The 18,999-nt window shown below is 36.9% G+C and overlaps 1 protein-coding gene across 1 annotated transcript in view; it reads right to left on the bottom strand.

Moving 5' to 3' along the window:
- LOC136037322 (replication factor C subunit 4-like) overlaps positions 1-14,340 on the bottom strand; it is a 51,709-nt gene extending 37,369 nt beyond the window's left edge. The window contains exon 1 of the mRNA XM_065719990.1: positions 14,181-14,340. Coding sequence (XP_065576062.1) covers positions 14,181-14,290 — 110 coding nt within the window. The 5' untranslated portion in view covers positions 14,291-14,340. The remainder of the gene's footprint in view (positions 1-14,180) is intronic.
- Positions 14,341-18,999: the final 4,659 nt, after the last annotated feature.

Below are 18,999 nucleotides of genomic sequence, written 5' to 3'. Positions count from 1 at the left end.
TGCTATGAAAATCAGTCTAGAATGTACATTGCTTATTGTGATGGATTTTTGGTATTCAAAATGCAGTTCAATAAATACAATTTGCTATTATACAGATGGATAACGCTTGGTATATTTATTTAAACCAAAAGACATTGAGGGTATTAAGTTGAAAAGTATTACCTAAGCACTCCTCAGTGCAATTAAGTTGAATAGCATTTCCTAAGTAAAGAGCAATTTTGCTTCCATGTATTATATTTTTCCCCAGGCTACTTTGTAGGGAAGAAGTTGTCCTTGAAACTTCAAAGGGGTAATTCTATTGGGGCATGTAGAAGGAAATATTAAACTATCAAAATGATGTTACATGAATCCAGGTTGTCAAATAAACATATCTGCAATATCTCATGTATTGCTAAGGGTATTAAGCATGGATCTTCAGGGGCATGTTGAGGGGGATCTAATTTAAATCAAAAGACACTAAGCCAAAAGACATTGGGGGTGTTAAGTTGAAATTTTTGTAAATGTTGAATTAAATCAAAAGACACTTTGTGCATCTAGATTGTTTAAAGGGCATATCTGCAATATTTAAGGAACAACATTAGGTATTATGCTAACGCTTTCAATATATATTGAGTGGGGTACTGGGTTAAATCAGAAGACACAACATACATCAATACTTTCAAAATAGAGTACCTGAAAAATTGCAGAAACAGCTATGAGTACTAAGTGGAAAGGAAATGTTGAGGGGATGTAAAATGGAATCATAAGTCACTATGCATATCAAAATTGCCAATGGGGCATCCATGTACTATCTCAGGAACAGCAAAGGATATTAAATTGAAACTTTCAGGGCATATTGTTGGGGATGTTGAACTAAATTGAATGACACTGTGTGAATCCAGGCTGTCAACACAGAAAATATGCAATATCCTAGGAATGGCTGAGGATATGAAGTTGAAACTTTCAGGGAGTATTGAATGCAAAATTGAATAAAAAGACACTACATGTATCCAGGTGGTCGAAAGGAAGTACTTGCAATATTTCAGGAACAGCTAAAGATATTAACCTGAACCTTTCAGGCTATGTTGAGGGGTAATGTCAGGCTACACGAAATGACACTTTCTGCATCTTAGGTTGTCACAGGAGCATATCTCCAATATTTCAGAAATTTCCAAAAGTATCAATTCAAAACTTCAAAAACTATTTAGGAAATGTTAAGCTAAATCAAAAGACACTATATACATCAAAGTTGTCAATAATGCATACCTAAAATACTTCAGAAACAACTAAGGGTACTAACTTGAAACTTCCAGGGAATGCTGGACAACTATTAGACTAAATCTAAAGGTGTGGCTTGTATTTAAGTGGTCTAAAGGGCAGATCTTCCAAATGTCAGAAACTGGATAAATCAAAGGACACTTTGCATACCCATGTTGTCAAAATGTCATATCTGTCAAAATGTCAAGATTGTCAAAATGTCTATCTTAGGAATGGGTAAGTTGAAAGTCAAAAGCTGACTGTTGAAAGTTTCAACTGTGCATATTGAGATAAATCAAAAACAATTGTGCTTCCAGGTTGTCAAAAGGCCATATCTATAACATATTAAGGGTGGGTGCTAAGTTTAAACTTTAAGGGAATGTTCATTGGGATACTGGCCTATTTGCAAGATACTATGTGCATCCAGGTTGGCAAAAGGATATTTTTGCAATATCTCAGGCACTTCTAAGGATATTAAGTTGAAACTTTCAGAGAATTGCAAGGAGAGCAACAAAACAAAAACAATATTATAAGCATCAAGGTTGTAAATAAGGTTCATGTGCATTATCTCAGGAACAGCTAAACATATTAAGTTGTCAGGAAATGTTGAGAACGACATCCCCTATGTTAATATGGAATGTTAAAATGACAGTCCATAACAGTCTTAGGGAATTAGCTGAAATGTGAGAGAATATTAGACAGGGGAATGGAGTAAAATCTCAATTTGACTTGGGGAAGAGGTCAAGGTGAGCTCATTAAGGACAAAAACTGCTTTTGAAAGAGTATATTGTCTGGCTTCTTGGGCGAAATGTTCTTTTTTTTTTATATTGATTTGATTAAAACTTCAGGCCTTGAAAATGTCTCAGTTAAATTTTCAGAACCAATGGAAATTTCATTGGAAACAAATTTGGTTGCTTTGATTGTTGGTATCCTATTTTTTTAAACTTTTTAAATAATAGGTATCAAAATACATTTTTTTTTTTTAGTAAACAGTCAAAACAAAATATAGCACAACAAAATTCTCATAATAGGCTAAATAGTCAACTGATATTTGTCTATACTCAAGGTTGCAACACAATATAGACAAGTATGATTTCAGTCCTGTATAGTGATATTCCCCATTTCCATCAATCCACAGTTCTATAGTACAACAATAGAAATTCTGCTGGAAAATCCAGTCCAAAAATATGAATAGCATGCCATAATCTTGATTCTTGAGAGGATAAATAAAAAAAAACCTTTAAAAATGTTTCTTATATCAACTAATGAAAGACAATGCCAATTGAAAACCAATGGGAATTGATTTCAAAAAAATTTCCCCATAAAATTTTTATGAAGTAGCAAACCAGCTAGCTAGTAGCACCTTGTATAATCCAATCAACCCCCAATTTGAAGGCACCAGCCTTCAGAGACATGCTAAGAAGAAGAGTTCCTTCAAAAAAAAACTCTTATTCCATCCTTACTTCCATCAAGGGCAGATAACATTCTTTACTATAAAGCAAAAGCCACTCTTTGATCCTGAGAAAAGAGTTTACTTGGCATAAACAAGCCAATCCATATTGCAGGCTTTGCAACTCTATTCCAGAATCCTTGAACCCCTTGAGGCCAACATCCAGCCCAACATCGATGTGTTGCTGGTCTCTAGCCTACCAGTTAACAGTGAAAGACATCTATACAAAAGACATAATAATATCTGCAAGTAGATCACAGAGAAGGTAGCAAGACTTGTTCCTAACCCATCATCACCTGAAGATTGAAAATTGTTGTGAAGTCAAAAGGAGACCGAAGTGGACTCCAGAAGGCTTGACATTCCAAGAAGAAGTTTTTCAAAGAAAAGTAAAGAGCTAAGTTAAACCAAAGAAAATCAGAAACTAAGTCAAATAATAATTTAAGGTTAAAACAAGCATAAATCATTGCTAATAAATGAATAATACTGAAAACAAACAGAAAAAAACAATGAATGGCCAAATCAAACTCAAAAGAAATTACAACAAGCAGGAATAGGGGTAAAGCCCATGGTGCCTTTTAAAGACCAGAATGCTACTGAAAACAAAATATGTTTTAAAAGTTACCTCTTTTATAAAATTCATAATTCCAAAATTCTTGAGATCTTCAGGAATAAATATCATTACATTTTAAGCCATCAATCTACATCCATTAGTACTTTTCAGTAAACTTGGTTAGTATGGTGATTTTCATCCTTTTCATGTTGATATAATGAAAAACAAAAAACACAGCTCAAAATAAAATTTATTTTCAGTAATGTGCATATGATGTTCTGGTTTTCAGAAGGCTCAGCAGGTGCTGGCCCTACATATTTTTGTGATAGTTTCTGTTCATTCTTAGCTTGACTTGATTGTTTACTATAGTTTCTGCTGCTTTTGTGTTTCATTTATTTATTCATAGTGATTTATGTTTACTTTCTGATTGAATTATAAGTTGAATTCATTTCTGCCTGTCTTTAATTTATAGTATCCCTTTACTTTTCTTTAACTTTTTTGTGGACATTCTGTTTCAATAATCCATCAGTATAAGTTGACAATATTTTTTATTTTTTTTTAAAGGTTCTAGCCTATAATAATGAACTTTATCCCCCCCCCCCTAATATGGAAATATATGCTATACCTTGAACTGTATATATGCAATGAATATTCTCTTATTTTTAACAAATTGTTAAATCAATTTGAAGAAGAGTGACCCATAGAAAATTCAATACATAAATGTAACTTAGGGTATACATTTACACAAGAAGGAGTGGGGGAGGGGTAAAGCTTATTTCTAACACAAATGAATGTTATATTTGGATTCAAGACAAAATTATGATTCTAAAGGTAGGCCTACATCTCTTAATAAACTATCTCATTAGTGAGTTAATCCAACAGTTTAGGCCTACCTTTTTTATTTCCAATTTTCCATGATGGTTTTGTAAGTATATCTTTGTCTTTGGGAAAGCAATCTACAGAGATTTTGAACAAACCTTTGCATATATATATATATATATATATATATATATATATATATATATATATATATATATATATATATATATATATATATATATATATATATATATATATATATATATATATATATATATATATATATATATATATATATATATATATATATATATATATATATATATTTTTATATAACTACTAACAGCTCACCACAGCACCAAGCCACCTGAGGCCAACACAGCTACACATGCTCCTCCTCCATCCCAATCTATCCAGAGCCTCCCTCTTTACACCCTCCCAAGAAGTTCGCATTTCCTTTAAATCTTTCTTTGTGACATCCCCCATCCCACCCCAGACAAGGACAACCTGTTTTCCATTTAGCCTAGATGTTTGGCTAAAAAAGACAATCTTTGGCCATCTGTCATCCTTCATGTGCAGAATATGCCCTAGCCATCTCAACCATTCTTTCATTGTAGCCCTAGAAAGCAGGATTTAACCACAGTTTTCATACAGCCTATTGTTTGAAACATAATGAGTCAGCTGGGTACCCAGAGCAATATGTAGGCAATTTCTGTGGAAATCATCTTGTGAATCTTCATCTGGTTTTCAGAGTGCCTATGCTTCAGAGCCATATTTCACCACTGTCATCACTGTGCCTTCCAATATTCTAATCTTGGTTTGCAGACTTATCTTCCTATTCTTGGCTATTCTACTTTTAACATCTTCACAGCTCTCACCATCTTTACTAATAATACTATCAAGGTTAGCAAAGCTGCCCACCTGATCAATCTTTTTACTACCCAAAGTCACCTTTTCGTCTTCGCTTTAGTGATTTAGTCTTTTTAACATAAATTCTCAAACCTATTCTAGCACCTTGAACTTGTGAAACCTCTAAAAGTTCATTCATTTTGCTCACACTTTCATCTAGGATGCTTAAACTAATCTAAGTCCAGGAGAGATTTTCCTCCCTGTTTGAATATGTGGGCTCCCATTGCCTTTCCTGTACTCCTTAAGACAAAGTCCATCAAAATGGTCCATATAAAGGGGTATAGAACACAACCCTGCTTAAATCCTGATTTAATACAAAACCAGCTGCTAACCACATTTCCTACCTTACTGCAGCAGCATTACTCTTGTACATAGCACTAATCCCTTTAATGTATTTGTCTGGTGTACCATATGTAGTGATTATGATTGCTTTGCTTGCTGGTGCTTGTGTTTATTCTTGCTGTGTGTGCTCTGCTTGCTTATATTGCTTTTTCTTTATAGGAGCTTGGGTTAAATAAATGCATTAATCACGATCATTACATGGTGTCAGAAGTGGGATCTTGGCATTCAAATCTAACAGCACTATGGAAGTCCAACAGCCATCTATCAACTGGGATGCCTCCTCCTTGGCAGATGAATGGAATCGATTTGAACAGCATGCCCGATTGATGCTTATAGGACCGCTGGCAGAAAAGACAGAAAAGTCTCAGTGTGCCTACCTGCTTATCTGGATGGGAGAAAAGGGACGAGAGATCTTCAATACTTTCGAAATGGAAAAGAGTGAAGCCAACAAAATTGAACCCCTTATCAAATACTTTAAAGACTATGCAAGCCCAAAGAAAAACACTGTGTTTGCAAGATACATCTTCCAGAAGAGGGACCAGTTGGAAAACGAAAGTATTGAAAGGTACATCACAAAATTAAAAACATTGGCCAAACCATGTCTGTACACAGAACAAGATGAAATGATTTGCGACCAAATTGTCTTTGGAATTAGAAACCAAGCTGTCCGAGAGAAACTGTTAGCAGAAGGTGACTCATTAACTCTTGAGAGTGCAGTGGCAAGATGTAGAACCTACGAAACAACCCAAACTCAGCTAAAATCATTCAGTAGTAGTAAACCAATATCTATCAAGCAGGAAGTTGATGCAATCACACGTGGTCCAAGCTGGAATAGCTTCCGAAATCAGAAAGCTTCTGTTAATAACCACACCAAGGGTAGAGAATGCTATTTTTGTGGTGGATCTTACTCGACCAATCATGCATGTCCAGCGAAGGGGAAAATATGTACACAGTGCAAGAAGCCAAACCACTTTGCAAGGGTCTGTCGCAGCAACAAAAACGTAGACACCATTGATGAAGAAACTGAGTCATTCAGAGGGGCAGTCGATGATCAAGAAACAATTTTCCTGTATGCCATTGACAAAGGTAGTGGCAAAGATGAAGCCCTTGTCCCACTGACCTTAAACAACCAGCTTTCAGTCAACTTCAAAATTGACACAGGAGCCCAAGCAAATGTCATTCCCAAAAACATTTTCGACAAGCTTGACCCAAAACTGAATCTGCAATCAACTAATCAGTGACTGACCAGCTACTGTGGTGCTAGGATCCCTGTCATTGGCACTTGTGACCTTACTTGTAGCCACAAACAGCATCCTAGGGGTGCTCACAGATTCTATGTAGTCAACTCAGCATCAACCCCAATAGTGGGATATTGATCCAGCATAGACTTGAACCTAATCAAACTGGTACTCAATGTTAATGCGGAACAAACCAGCATAGACGAGAAGTACAAAAGCCTCTTTGAAGGCATTGGCCAACTTGAAAGGTAATGCAACATCCATCTAAAAGATGAGTCCATACCAACCGTATGGTTGGTGCCCAACCGTTTGGGCACGTAATTGGAGCCGATGGCATGAAACCAGACCCAGAAAAACTGAGAGCCATTGAAGAGATGCCCAGACCTCAGAGTCGCGAAGAGCTTCTTACCCTCCTTGGAATGTTGAACTACCTCGCAAAATACATTCCTGACCTGTCTACTAGAAATAAAAGCCTTCAAGACATACTCAAATGTGAGCCATTCTCTTGGAGTCCCGAAAATGACCAGACGCTGGTAGAGCTCAAGCAGTCAATCGTGTCAGGCATCTCCTTCTTCAACTACAAGAGCTTGAATGTGGAGCTGAAAGTCGACGCGTCCAGCCATGGCTTGGGAGCAAACCTCTGTAGTGATGGAGAGGTAGTAGCATATGCGTCCTGTGCACTTAGCAAAACCGAGCAAAAGTACTCCCAACTTGAAAAGGAGCTGTACACTATTGTCTATGGATGCAAGCACTTTCACCACTACCTCTATGGGAGACGCGTCAACGTAATCACTGATCACCGCCCGCTTGAGGGGCGGAATAGTCAGAAACCCTATCCACAAGGCACCTCCAAGAGTACAGAGACTAATGCTACAACTCCAACCATACGATCTTCATCTGCAATTCTGGCCAGGTTCAGAAATACCAATCGCCGACTGTCTTTCTAGTCTCCACCTTCCGGATATCGATGAGAAACTAGCAACAGAAACAGACGTGTATGTTCATCAGATCTCTAGACATCTTCCTGTAAGTGATGAGAAAATCCTACAAATCTAGGAAGAAACTTCCAAAGATAGCCAACTCAGGATTCTGGCGAAAACAATCCATGAAGGCTGGCCGAATAGCAGAAAAACATGCCAGTCAGAGGAACGTCCGTTCTGGAATATCCAGCATGAACTGTCAACAAACAAAGGGATCATCTTCAAAGGCGAGAGATTGTTCATACCCAAGACATTACAGCCAGACATCCTGAGACAACTCCACGCTGCTCATCTTGGAGTAGAAAAGACCAAGCAAAGAGCCAGAATGCTGGTTTATTGGCCTGGCCTGAATGCAGACATTGAGCAGTATGTTCGTAGTTGCCAAACATGTGCTAGAAACATGCCATCAAACCAAAGAGAGCCTATGATCAGTCACGAAATACCATGTCTTCCTTGGCAAAAAGTCGCATCCGACCTATTCACGCTCAACAATAATGACTATCTTGTAACAGTAGACTATCATAGCCGTTTTTTCGAAGTAGACAAACTCAGGTCCACTACGTCAAAGGCTGTCATCTCCAAACTCAAATCTCATTTCGCCAGATATGCATCCCATCTATACTAATATCTGACAATGGCCCTCAGTACTCTTTGGTTGAATTCCAAGATTTTGCCAGGACATGGGGATTCACTAACAGAACATCAAGTCCAATCTACCCTCAGTCCAACAGCCTTGTGGGAAAGACTGTCCAGACAGCAAAGAGCCTCATGACGAAGGCATCAGAAAACGGTGAAGACCCATACTTGGGACTACTCAAATACAGGAACACACCCGTGGATGGACTAGCCTTGCCGTCCCAGCTTCTGATGTGTCGTCAATTGAGGACACTTCTGCCATGTACCACTGACCACCTAAAAAGAAAGTGGTCAGCAATCGCAAGTTTTTGGAGAAACGCACAGCTCTCCAGAGACAACAGAAGTGTCAGTATGATGCGACGTCTAGGCCTCTTCCGTCAGTAGAAGTAGGGAAATCAGTATACGTGCAGAAGACTCCAGGTGGCAAATGGAGCCCAGCAAGAGTAATTGCCCAGTCTGAGGCCCCTTGACCCTACGTAGTTGAGACAAATGACGGGTCTGTCATAAGACGGAATAGAGTTCACCTCTCAAGCCGCCTTGGCATTGACTCAGAGACTAGTGACCTTGGTGGGCCAACTGCCATATCTTCGACCCCATTTTCTACTCCAAACAAAGAAATTCCGGCTCAAAAATCACTGTCAACACCTGGAAATCAGCTCAGCAGATCACTGATACACTCCTCAGCACCACTAGACCGAATGGAGACAGAGCTCACCTCATCTGAAGCCTCAATTCAGCCATGTGGAGCAGCACCTCTCCCCCAAGTTGGTCCAAGAACACAATCCGCAAGAGTGATCAACCCACCTAAGAGATTGAACCTGTAAATAGTTGTGTGAAGTGAAAAGTATGCAATGTGTATACCAGGAGTACATATGAGAGAAGTGAGCCTAGCGCCTTCTCAAACTTGTTAAAAAAAAAAAAGTGTTAAGTGTGATAGTAGATTTAACTAGTGTAGCAAACCTTATGTGTACTTAGAATACACAATAGAGAAGCAAGCCTAGCGCCTTCTCGGGATGTAAATAAATTTAGTGATATCTCAGATAGTGATGATATGGTGCAGTACTCGTGTACTGTGAACCAATTAGTTAAAGTGAAAAGAAGGGAGATGTAGTGATTACGATTGCTTTGGTTTGCTTTGCTTGCTAGTGATTGTGTTTATTCTTGCTGTGTGTGCTATGCTTGCTTATATCGCTTTTTCTTATAGGAGCTTGGGTTAAATAAATGCATTAATCACAATCGTTGCACCATATAAAGATTATACCTTTGCTGTAGCTCTTCTATCAACAGAATTGAATGCTTGCTCATAATCTATAAAACTGAGGACCAAAGACATTTGACAACTAAGGCAACTTCTCAATTATTAACCTAAGAGTAAAAATTCGGTTGACACATTCTCTACCTTTTCCAAAATCATGCTCTTCCTCTATTTAAACTTTGTCTACAGCATCTCTCAGTCTACAAAGTATCATATTACTAAGTAATTTACAACCTACAGAGACCAGACTAATGCCTCAATAATTACAACACTCACTCAGATCACCTTTCTTATACAGTGGTTTAATTAAGGTTTTCTTAAAATCCTCAGGTACTTCACCTTTTTTGAAAAATCATATTCATAATTTTCAATGTCTTATTTCTTACCTTGGAGCCACCATATTTATGGAACTCGTTTACCAAACTATCAGCACCTGGAGCCTAATTATTTCTTAATCTTTTTAGTACTGTAGCTAATAAATCCTCATAAAACAGATTTTGCTTCACATCCAAGGTATCACAAACTTTTTCATTTTCCTCTATATCTGTTCCTGCAACTGCATCTTGGTTTAGCATATTCTCAAAATGTTCCATGCATCTTTCTTTAACTCTTTCCTTATCACTAATTGTGGCCCTGTTCCTATCTTTAATGGTGATTAGTCTGGATTGACTACTCCCTCTCGATTTATTAACATGCCAGGACAATATTTTACTATTATGCTGTCTAGCTGTATCTTCCATATCCTTGACAATTTAATCCATGTCCTCCACTTCACACTTCCTTAGTTCATATTTTAATGCTTTCTCCATTTTCTTTACATTCCTTGTTTTTATATGATCTATTGCTCAGATAGTTCTTGTACAGGCCCCTTCTACTCTCTATAAAACATAAAGTTTTTTCACTGATATTCCTAGCCACAGTCTTAACTTTCTTCCCTGAGACACCATCAGCAACTTCACAAATTGTTTTCCTAAAATTATTTCAACCATCTTCTGCATTGTCAGATTTTAAACTCTCAAGTTTAGAATTCAACTGTTCCAGGAAAGTTTCTCTCAAATTCTCATCTTGGAGTCTACCAACATCACAACTTCCAGGGAGGTAGTTACACTTCCTAAATTCAGCTTTGAATTAACCCTAAACAGTACTAGATGGAGAACAGCCTATATACCCTAGTATCTTGTATTGATCCTGCAAGTCATTGGTTTACTATAACATAATCAATAAGGTCTGATGTCTTATCATCACTTAAATAACATGTCAACTTATGTGCCATTTTATGACCAAACACCATGGTGGTTATAACTAGATTGTTATACCTACAAAATTGCAAAAGTCTGTAGTCATTACTGTTTTCTTTTCCTACACCAAATTTATCCAGGTTAGGATAGCCTATCTCCTGAGATGATGTCCTAATCGGCTCTTTAGAACAACAATGGCAATGCTTCAAAGAATTACTGCTAGACAAAGCTGAACAGTACACTTCAAGAAAGCTCATCCCAAAACTGCAAACACTACCAACAATGACAAAAGATATCAAGAAGGAAATTAACCAAAAAAACAGACAATGGAGGAAGTACAAGAAGCATCCATCCCTAGAAAACAAAGAAAAATTTTCAAAGAGCAGGAACAAACTTAAAAATTTAAGATGCAATTTGTACAAAAGCTTCAAATCTAAGCTTGCAGACAAAGTTAAGACAAATCCAAAGAAATTTTGGCAATATGTCTCTAGCCAAGACCATAATAGACAAGGCATCAGGAAATGGTAACTGAGGAAGGTGAAGAAATAGCTGATATCAACAAGCTTGCAAACTCATTAAATCAGCAATTCGTTTCTGTTTTCACCACTGAACCTGATGGTCCTTTACCTTGTTCACCTGAATACATTGTAAAATCCCAATGGAAAGCATCACTCTATTGCTTACAGAGGTTCTCAGATGCTTACAGAAATTAGATACTAACAAATTGCCAAGACTAGATAACCTACATCCCAGGCTATTAAAAGAAACTGTAGCTATCATAGCAGAATCACTTAGGAGAATTTTCCAGACATCACTTACTCCTAGAGAGCTGCAGCAGACTGGAAAATAGGCAACATTACACCAGTTTTTAAGAAAGGTATTTGTTCTAAGCCTGAAAACTATGAGCCTATTAGTCTGACCTCAGTTGTTGTCAAAATACTTGAGCACATTGTCAATGATTCCATTCTTAAGCATTTGACAACCAACAAGATCTTGTCCCCCAAGCAGCATGGCTTCTGACCAGGGAAATCAATTGAAACAAACCTCTTGGAACCGAACAAGGAAATCACATACCAAATTGACCACAGACAGCTGGTTGACCTGCTCCTCTGGACTTTGATAAGGCCTTTGACAAGGTTCCTCACAGTTGACTACACTCCAAATATCCACTATTGGCATCAATCAGGCTGTTGTAGACTGGCTGATGAATCTCCTTACAAATTGCAAGCAGAAAGTTTGCTTATTTGCTACAAATGGCCAACCAATCTACTCTGATGAGGCCAAATTAATGAGCAGGGAACTGTACTGGGCCTACTCTCTTTCTGATTTACATCAATGACATATATAACCATATTGACAATGGCATGCACCTGTTCACTGATGATACCAAACTCTTTGGTATTGCATCCCCTCGGAGTATCCAGCACAACATAGATAAGCTACAAGTTTGGACCCAAGACTGGCTTCTCTAATTTAATGTAGGAAAATGCTGTGTATTACACCTTAAGCCCAATAATCCAATGGCAAACTACATGGTCTACAACCCCACCCCCAAAGTAAGAGAGCAGCTAGAGATAAGAGCAGAAGAAAGGGATCTTGGTGTCATTATTGATGATAAACTTAAATTTCACAGCCATGTCCAGCATGTTGTTTCCTGTGCAAGCTCTAGTCTTGGAATACATAAACAAACTATCAACAGCAGACAAGCATCTATATTTATTAAAGTATATAAGGCTCTCATCAGACCCCATCTGAATTTTGGCATGTGTCTTGCTGGTTCATTGCAGGCTCATTGAAAACATACAGAGATGAGCAACAAAATGCATACAAAGTCTAGCATCAACCTCATATGAGGACTGCCTCAGGTACCTTAAACTACCCAATCTGGTTTACAGATGCTTGCACAGCAATATGATGCTTACTTACAAGCTGCAGAACAAAAAGTTATCAATCTTTGGCGGCAATCTCAGTACAAACCAGCAAAACACAAGAGGACACTCCAAGAAGCTAACAAAGTCAAGCTCCCAATCAAAAACTCACCTAACATTCTTCTCAAGAAGAGTCATAGACCATTGGAATCAACTGAAAGATTCAACTGTCAGTGCTCCCTCCATCCAGTCCTTCAAAAATCAACTTGATAAAGAGTAGGAGAAGAAGCAGTGAAGGTACAACTGGCAGTCATCAACTCAAGAGCACTACAGGTCTGGTAGATCTTAAAGCTCTCAGATGGATTAAGGTGATAGCATCTATCCCTATTTCTACCCTGGGCATTGAAATCTACTAGTAAAAATACTGTATTTCTACCTGAGACCCTGTCTCTTTCTTCCTGCAACTGTAAGTAAAATTCATCTGAGTCAATAGTATCTCCATCAGTTGGCTCAACAGGGGCATTGATACCATGAACTTTTTAGTCATAAAATGAGCAACAAGTATTCTATAATTAATAGAACAGAATAATTTACTTTTTATAGCTGATTTTCTATAGATTTGAACTTATATATAACTGAAATCAATCAACAAAAAGATAAATCATACTGGTTCATCATGCCCCATGGCAACAGTCATGGTACCCAGGTACCAGGTCTGGGTTCATGGTACCCAGGCAGTGGGGTAGCTTGAACCAAAAAATCCAAGTCTTGTAAAATTGATGGTGTATTATTTAGTATTAACCCACAAAACAGAAAAAATTACTCAGAGGTAGCCCAATAAATAAGGTATCTTTTGATGTAAAGAAGTTGCTGAAATGTCTTTTGGTTTGCCTTAAAAAAAAATAAAATCAAAACTAAAATTTGATTCAAAGTACCCTACTCTCCCCTACCTTCCCAGTCTAAACAAGACCTTCCTACACTATCCTTGTCTATGTACTCTATCCTATCCTTCTTACCCATCACTCATCTTTTTCTGGTTCTTGTTTCACCATATTTGATTCAGTCTTCAGGTATTAAAAAGATACATATTGGGAAAATGCACAAGGAATTTATATTGTGGGCTGTATATTTACAAATCAGGAAAGCATTGGCTGCAATTAGGCCTATTCTGTACATTATTAAGTAAGAATAGTTTTATGAAGATGTTTCCTTCTCATAGGCTAACCCCTATTCTAGACCTTTAGTTCGGCTACATTTGAACATCAGCCTAGGCTACTTTCAAAATTTATTAGCTAGAATTTTACAGCAAATTGTGAAGTGAGAATTGTTTTCTTAGCATGCTTCCTTCTCAATAGGCCAAATTTTAAGTTTATACCAAAAAGGGAAAGAAACTGAATTAAAGCAGAAGTGCCAAACTAAGTTGCAATAGGCTATATCCTACTCATTATGAAATAAGGACTGTTTTATGGAAACATCCCCTTCTGGAAAGGCCATTCACAAAACTAAAAGTAATTTCCATGATTTAGCTAAGGATTGAATTGATATACACATCTCTAAATTTCCCTAGTAGGCTATTGTAAAGTTTGACAACAATCTTGTGCTTGTTGTTGGATTAACATATAATCAAGATAAACACAGCTAATTAAATTAAAAGATTACTATTTTTCGACCCATGGCTGTAGTCTTGTTTCTTTTCCTGTTTTTTCCCTAGAAACATTAGAACTTATAGCCTGGGCTCCAAGTTTCCCTGTCTTCAAAAACGCTTCCATGCTTTTAAATTTCAACTGCTTTGCTCGCGCTTGAATAGTTCCAACGTTCAGTGTTGTCATTTCCTCCTTACTAGATTTGCATTCGGTCTGCTGAAAAATCCTAAAATTCCGACACCCGACAACCTGAAATCCGACTATTTATCAGCAACCGTACTGATCCGAACTTCAATAAATATCCCTTTCCAACTGAAAAATTGGACAAAATTCAAACTTTAAGAATAAAGCTACTCAGTTTATAAAATATTTTGATCCGCTTCATTGGTCTTATGGGTCAGTCCAGTGGAAGTTTTTTATCTACCGGAGATATAAGTTTTTGGACATGGCCAGAAAGAAATGATCATCCCTCTAAGAAATGTGGATACAATATCAAACGTGATTATCTACTCATAAGCGTTGTTTTAGCGGTATCAAAAACCAAAGTAATAGATCAAGCAACTATGGCATTATTTGGCCATAGTTTACATATTCCAACAATAGTAAGAAAAAAAGTCTTATAGCTCTAGCTTTATAGATACCACGTCGCCATTGGGCTATCCCAGAAAGAGTGGTGTAATACTGATACTAGAAGCATAAGAGATGTTTAGTTTTTTCAGCTCGTGACTTAAGCCGGGCAATTTTCATTGTGTACGAGACACTTAAAATATCAAAAGTAATACAAAGTATAGTTTTAAATTGATTTTAGGAGAGATACAGAGAACCTATATTAGCCTTATCCTTATCCTTTTATAATGTTATCCTTATCCTTTTAAGTTTTATATCCTTTATATTATATTATATCCTTTTATATTAGCTCATTATTCTTTTATATTGTTCATCTATGCTTATCTTAAATTAAAGCGGTACCTGCACTGGACTAAATACAATCGGTTGCCGTCGTGTTTGTTTTTACAAATTTTTAAGCAGTTTCGATTTTGCAGTACTAGTCTCTACTCAAGTGGGCACGTGTTTCTATCTTATCATGCCAAACTTGGCCTGTATGATATATATAAATGTAACACCCCTGAGCAAGTCTCTTTGAGCTGTTTTAGCATATATTAAAGTAAAAAAGAACAAATCTATACATTAGCATTAAAGAACAGCAAAGTGAGAAGATACCGCACAAAGCCAAATATGACAGGGAGCCTCTGCTTTCCATATAAAAGAAATCACATGGTGCCAAAACTCACAGATATCTTTCACATTTGGGAGATCAAAAAGATGTAAACTTCACGAATTTTCCACTATTTTCTTTTCCTACAATGACAACCGTCACGTCTATGAAATTACCTCACATAAAATTTATTGCATTTATGTCCAAAGCTTTCATAGGGTCAAGGAATCCAAAGAACATTAAAAATTGGTCTTTAAACCAAAATAACTGTTTTATTTGCTTCCTGGTTCCGTGTATAACTTACGAACAAATTTACAAATGACTTGCACTTCATTTGCATTTGTAGTTGGATCTAAATGCTAGGCTTCAAGAGACTCATGAAATGCTACGGGGAAGTACAAATCTTTAACTGGAAGGTACTGATTTGCTTTTCCAGAGTCAATATTCAAAGATGATGTTCATCTGACTTAGTTAGTCCTCAGAAACTTCATGGATATTTTCCCCGAAATATCTAATTTTAGTTTGCAGAATAATGGTTTTTAATTTTGAAAAGAAAATGAAATTTGTAAAACGGCCTAGGACATAGAGCTGCAACTCAATTTGAATCTGCCTTAGGTCATGCAATGCAACTAATGGCCACTAATTGAACTCCAGTTAAGGAATAGTCACTCAAAGTGAATCCGTAGAGATAGTCAATATACCTCACTTGGTAAGAGCACAGTCAAGATTAGAGTGTCAGAGGAAATGATGACATTTGAACTTAGAGAACCTTTTGGCTCGCAAGACGAAGTGACTACATACACTACGGCACATTGTTCTAGTTTTATTGGCAATTTTTTGAACCATAAGAAATGACCACGCTATTTGAATGAGTACAGCACTTGAAACATATCAGAGATGGGAATTTTTCTTTGATTGTGAAAGTGACCAAGTAATCACACGCCAGCATAATATTAAACATACCCTCCCCCCCACAGAATCCAAGCACGATCTCTTTAGGCATACTTTTGTCTTGGAGAACTTTTCAAATAAGGTCAAAAATAGTTTTGTTATCCTTTCACAACACTCAACCATATCTAGAAGGTCTATTTGTATTTTGAACTCCTTGTTGCAGGGCAAAGCTACAACAGTAAATTGATTTTTCACCGTTTTTTCAGTTGTTTCATCAGTAATTGGACGAGTTAATTTCATTCTCAACTGATCGCAAAAAAACTTCATTGCACTGTGGTCTGTCTGATTATATTTTTCAGATTCTGCTGTCCCACCTTGGTATATTCTACAGAAGCCTTGTATGGTAAACTTATCACAAAAGGAACCCACGTATCTACAAGGAAGAATGTTTTCGAAAATGAAAGCAGCAAACTTGGCTTTCACACCCTTTTTTCACATATAAGTTTATTAATAATATTCTTCCCTCTTCTTTAGAATTTCTTTTCTCCATTAATAGTGATCTCCCTAGCCATGATACTTGAGGGGTAAACTCTGGTGCACCCATTTATAAATACGGCTAGAGCTCCTTTTGTAATTAGAAATTTTGCCCCCTTTGTATGGGATATTATTCTAATTAAATAAGAAATTCCAGTCGTCAGATATCCTTTAAGGCTGCAGTTAAGAGATTTTTATTTGCAAAAGAATAGTATGTTTGTATGTATATTTGTGTAGTTTATATGTTTGTATGTAGTACTATGTAGAGTAGAGAAGCCTGCCACCTGCTGCGAAAAAACCCTTTGGGGCTTTTTTAGAAGGTGCTGAAAAGTGTTTTGTATACAGTTTAAAAATAAAATTTGTCTTATCTTATCTTATCTCTTTCTTTGGTAAGGACAAAATCTATCCTTTGAGTGAGCTTTCTTAAAGCCCTATTTTTTATACTTTCACAGTGATTTTTACTCTTCGTATGTCATTGGAATTCCGATTCAACAAATCACAGGGACTAGCTTCAATATGAATAGAAAATATTTTTATCAAAAGTGTTGTCCACAGCACAAAACCCTTTCAAGGAGGTTCAGCAAGCTTTGCCTGAGTTGGGTATTTTTCCTCTGTGCCTTCTTTTTCGGGAAAGGCCTTATTAATTTTCCCTCCCTTCTGTTTCTCTTTGACAATGAAATTTTGATGTCAGTTTCGGAATACGTCGAGTTGTTCAACATTGCATCATTTTTTTAAAATCAGAGTCAATAAATAAAATGCATAACTGTGTTAGAGCAAAAAATCTTGATACAATATGCTTCATTCAAACAGAAGGATCTTCACTGTCTTTTTTCTGATTTTTACGATGATCTGCATATATAAGAGAGCTATGCTGGTTCAGTGTTTCACAGGTTCAAAATGTTCAAAACTTCCAAATGCAACCAATTCATTTGCAGTCAAAAATTTTATTTTACATTAGTTTTAGAAATCATTGATAAGTAGCCCCAAGAGCATTTAACTTGACTAAGCGGACCATAAAAGATACTTACCCCCTAAAAGATATTAAGACCCCTGGACAAAACATTCCCGAAACATTTATTCATGTAATATAATTATTCTTATTTTTATGTAACTCTATTTAAAGGCTAATTATACCTAGCCACCAACACCCTCAACCTAACCGATAGATTTCTTATCTTGCATTTCAGATCAAATTTTAAATATTTGTGACACCTCATCATTCCAAGAGTCCCAAAAAGACCTGGGAGATTCATATCCACTTTAATCAGCTTAGAATTCAACAAATCGTGAAATACTTATATTTCACCAATGGACTTAGCCCTCCCTAATAAAGCCAGTCATTTCCAGATTTCATACTAAATGATAATTACAAAATAGAAAAAAATTCAACTCAATTTGGTGAAAGTGAGCAATATCAAGTTAGTGTGGTGACAATCAACGCTCCAGGGTGTAAAAGGGAGATTATTTAATGATAAAATTAACATACACATATGAAAAAATTATATTGCAATGCATTCGACAATTCAATAAAGAAACTCTATATGGTGAAATTCAACCCAACAGGAGAAACTCAAAACTTTAACAAGTTCTAGAGCTTAATATCCTTTTATACTTTCTTAATACCACCAGTAGTCACAGTCGCAGTCTTATTCGCAAGTAGTAATAGTTGCAAGGAGTTGCAGCTGCAATCGCAATAAGTCACTATCAAACGCACAAGCAGTTAAAGTCACAGTTATAAGTTATCAAAGTCATAATCACAAGTAGCCCCAGCTACAATGGCAAGTCATCTCAGTTGCAAATAGTCACAGTGACGGTTACAAAAGGAAACAGTCGCAAATTGTCGCAGTCACAAATAGTTGTAGTCAGAAGTAGTCGTAGTCAAAATAGTCCCGATCTCAAATGGCCACAGTCTTAAGTAGTTGTAGTCACAGTTGCAAGTACTTGTAGTCACAAATAATCGGAGTCACAGCTACAGGTAGTCGCAATTACAAAAAGTCACGATCACAAGAAGTCACAGTTGCAAGTGGCTACAGTCACAGTCGCAAATAGGTTCAGTCATGGCAACAAGTTGTTGCAGTCGCAGTTACACGTAGTCACTGCTGCAAGTGGTCAAAGTCACATTTGCAAGTGGTTGCAGTTGCAGTCGCAAGTAGTTGGAGTCAAAAGTAGTCTTAGTCACAGTCTCTGTCACAAG

Source organism: Artemia franciscana, chromosome 16 (genome assembly GCF_032884065.1).
Source record: "Artemia franciscana chromosome 16, ASM3288406v1, whole genome shotgun sequence".
NCBI classification, from domain to species: domain Eukaryota; kingdom Metazoa; phylum Arthropoda; class Branchiopoda; order Anostraca; family Artemiidae; genus Artemia; species Artemia franciscana.
This window is presented reverse-complemented; position numbering and strand designations above follow the sequence as displayed.